Source organism: Rhinopithecus bieti, unplaced genomic scaffold, assembly GCF_001698545.2.
Source record: "Rhinopithecus bieti isolate Rb0 unplaced genomic scaffold, ASM169854v2 scaffold_19901, whole genome shotgun sequence".
Lineage (NCBI taxonomy): Eukaryota > Metazoa > Chordata > Mammalia > Primates > Cercopithecidae > Rhinopithecus > Rhinopithecus bieti.
In genome coordinates, this window is record NW_016809629.1 from 382,217 (window position 1) to 385,983 (window position 3,767).

At 49.5% G+C, this 3,767-nt stretch overlaps 1 protein-coding gene across 4 annotated transcripts in view; it reads right to left on the minus strand.

Moving 5' to 3' along the window:
- Positions 1–1,209: 1,209 nt before the first annotated feature.
- The window catches only part of SLC20A2 (solute carrier family 20 member 2), a 128,293-nt gene continuing 125,735 nt past the window's right edge, over positions 1,210–3,767 (minus strand). For 3 of the 4 annotated variants that reach the window (XM_017889847.1, XM_017889848.1, XM_017889846.1), the window contains exon 11: positions 1,210–2,716. In XM_017889847.1, coding sequence (XP_017745336.1) covers positions 2,552–2,716 — 165 coding nt within the window. In that variant the 3' untranslated portion in view covers positions 1,210–2,551. The remainder of the gene's footprint in view (positions 2,717–3,767) is intronic. The other variant, XM_017889849.1, reaches the window with a different exon arrangement.

A 3,767-nucleotide genomic window follows, 5' to 3' on the forward strand; every position in this document is an offset into this window, starting at 1 on the left:
GGCTTGCAGCACCCCCAGCCACCCACAGGAGCCACCTTGCAGGAGGGGTCCCAGGTGGAGTGACTTCTCTCCCTTGTTGGGGATTGGCTGGCCAGGCAGCCCTGTGTGTCAGATCACAGCGAGGCTTCTCCCAGAACTGCCACTGAGGCGCCTGTGCTCAGTCACAAAAACGCTCAACGTGGTGAGTGTGGCCTGTTCCCCTCCCACCCCAAGATGCTGCCTCTGCCGTCCTGCCTGTCCTGCCTGCCGGGCCGGGCTGGGGCTCCCAGGTGACAGCCCTCCTCCCTGGACAGGGGTGGCTAACGTGTCTCTGCCTGAATCCTGCAGACTGTTTGGGCTGCACAAGGTTCACCTGCATTGTGTTGTGCTATTACTTACATAGATTTGGGAGGAAAATCGATCTTTTCTTGAAGTGGGGAAATGAAGGGCTTAAGGTGCCATTTTAAACACCAGAAAGGGCAGGGCTCTTAGTGGAGATGCATTTTTTTTTTTTTTTTTTTTTGAGATAGAGTCTTTGTCACCAGGCTAGAGTGCAGTGGCACGATCTCGGCTCACAGAAACCTCTGCCTCCGGGGTTCAAGCAAATTCCCCTGCCTCAGCCTCCCACATAGCTGGGACTACAGGTGCACGCCACCACACCCGTCTAATTTTTTTGTATTTTAGTAGAGATGGGGGTTTCACCATGTTGGCCAGGAAGGTCGCCATCTCCTGACCTCATGATCCACCCGCCTCGGCCTCACAAAGTCCTGGGATTACAGGTGTGAACCAGCGTGCCCAGTCACAAGATGCATTTTTTTATACCTGCCACTTTGCTTCATCTGTCGCCTTCACAGCTCCTAAGGGATTTGGAGCTTGTGCCGCCACCACTGCAGAGGATTAAGGGGTTTCCCTCTGGGGGCTCCAGAAGCTGCAAGCCAGGGTGTTTTTGGCTGCTTGAGCAAAGGATAAGACCTGCACTTCCCTGCTTGGTCCTCAGCCCTGAACATGGCAACCGACTGCTCCATGAGCTGCTGACTGTGGGTTTCTGAGTGCGGGGTGGGGACGCCGTGCCTCCCTTTCCTGCTCACCTGTGTTTTCTGTATAAACCCGTACAGTAGTCAAATAAGGGAAATGAACAAAGGGTATGTGAAAAAATACAAAGACTAAATTTTATAGCTTTGGTTTTTGTGGAAACTCTGAAAGAAAAATTGTCAATATTGAGGAAAAGGCTTCAGAGGCAAACTTCCGAGGGGCATTTTTTATTATAAATTTAATATGGTTGATTAATGAAAAATCACAATGAAGTACCAAGAAAATGTTTGTCAATATAAAAATTTTAGCAGCATTTCCAAAGTTTCAGGCTCCAACATTAGTCGTACTTCCTCCCTCCCCACTATCAAAAAAGAAGAGACTCCAATGGGATAGAGTAGAGCCTGGGGATGTCCAGCTTTGTGTAGGCCTCAGAGAAATACCCCATCCAGCATCCAGGATTTCCCCTCCCTCCCATCCCTGAACTGCTAGAATGTCAAAGCACAGAAAAAGCCTCCTTTGTGCTGACATTTGAGACAAGGATCCATTCTTCGGGCTGCGGGGAGAATTGGGATGAAAACTGACCCTGGACTTGACATGTAGTGCTCAGCCGCACGTCCTCACCAACACCTGTGCATTCTCTACTCTGATGACAAGGAAAGGCCACTGCAGGGCGGGTGGGATCTGGGGTGTGGCGGCGGCGGTGGCACTGCTGATGGGAGCCACAGCGTGGCGCATGCTGGGTGACGGTGTCACCGCCACACGCTGCTCCAGGGCAGGCATGATCAGTGAGGGTGGGAGACAGACAATGTGAAAATGTAACACTGGCCAACGATTCCCCTGCTTCTTTGGTACTTTCCAAAATTCTCTGATCAAAAAAGTATAAGGGAAGCACACCATTAAAAAATTACAGTTTTACGTATTTACAAAAGCAATGATGATACATTACACAAAAATCAATACACAGTATATGAACAAATCTTCAGTGAAAGCACTTGTGAGCTCCCCATCCCGCTGGCATCCCACAGCACGTGGCCTCTGCAGGGTCGTGTCGCCTGTCCTGAAGCTCATCACCTTATAGTATATTAGAAGGGAAAAACATCATTTGGAAAAAAATCATTTTCCAATCTACTCTTTCCTTTTAAAAGGCTTAACATTTGCCATCAAAATAGTTATGTACAAGATTTGCTGAATATTGACTTCTAGGCAATGATTTCCACTTCCAACTTGAATATGTTTGAAATAACGCTGCCTATTCTATGGATACAATAGATATTTAATATATAAGTAACTGCACCACATTATATCACCACGATACCAGTTTAATACATATTATTATGTACAGTAGTTAAGTTAGCTTGAGAAGGTGAGTCTCCGCAGCCCGGGTGAACAGTGTGGGATGCAGCCTCCTGCAAGGGAGGCGGAGAGCTGGTCATGAGAGCCGTGCAAGGCCAGGATGTGTATGTGTGGCATGAGGGCACATGTTTCCCACACGCCCACACCAGACCATCCCTTTAGCTGTTTGCAGCTGGAAGAAGACAAATCACACATATGGAAGGATCCCATACATGAGAAGAGCCATGACAGCAGCGCTGAACAGCCCAGCCACAGGGACGGTCACGAACCAGGCCACGAAGATGTTCCGAAAAAGGCGCCAGTCCACAGCCTTGCGGGAGCGGATCCAGCCCACGGCCACCACCGAGCCCACCTGTGAGAGCACAGACATTGCAAAGTAAAAACAGGTGAGCCACAAAGGCCATACTCAACCAAGGTACGTGGGCTAATCTCAGAAACAAGCTCTAGTACAACATTACCCAGTCCCCTACATTTGTTAAAGCTTGTAAAATAGCTTAGATTTTAGGTAGAATTGTTTGGGTATTCTTCTCTTCAGCATATAGCTCTTTGTATAGTTTTTATATAGTTGTTTTGAGACAGAGTCTCATTCTGTCACCCAGCCTGGAATGCAGTGGCGTGATCTCAGCTTACTGCAACCTCCGTCTCCCAGGTTCAAGCAATTCTCCTGCCTTAGCCTCCTGAGCAGCTAGGATTACAGTTGTGCGCCACCACCCTCGGCTAATTTTCATATTTTTAGTCGAGACGGAGTTTCACCATGTTGGCCAGGCTGATCTCAAACTCCTCACCTCAAGTGACCCTCCCTCCTCGGCCTCCCTAAGTGCTGAAGTGCAGTGGTGCAATCTCAGCTCACTGCAACCTCCGTCTCCCAGGTGCAAGCAATTCTCCTGTCTCAGCCTCCTGAGTAGCTGGGATTACAGACAAGCGCCACCACATCCAGCTAGTTTTCATATTTTTTAGTAGAGATGGATGGGGTTTTGTCATGTTGGTCAGGCTGGTCTCAAACTCCTGGCCTCAAGTGATCAGCCTGCCTCGACCTCCCAAAGTGCTGGGATTACAGGTGTAAGCCACTGTGCCCAGGCTGGATTTTGGCTTTAAAAATAATATTCCTGGCCGGGCGCAGTGGCTCACGCCTGTAATCCCAGCACTTTGGGAGGCTGAGACGGGCGGATCACGAGGTCAGGAGATCGAGACCATCCTGGCTAACACGGTGAAACCCCGTCTCTACTAAAAATACAAAAAATTAGCTGGGCGTGGTGGCGGCGCCTGTAGTCCCAGCTACTCGGGAGGCTGAGGCAGGAGAATGGCGTGAACCCGGGAGGCGGAGCTTGCAGTGAGTTGAGATCCGGCCACTGCACTCCAGCCTGGGAGACAGAGCGAGACTCCGTCTCAAAAAAAAAAAAAAA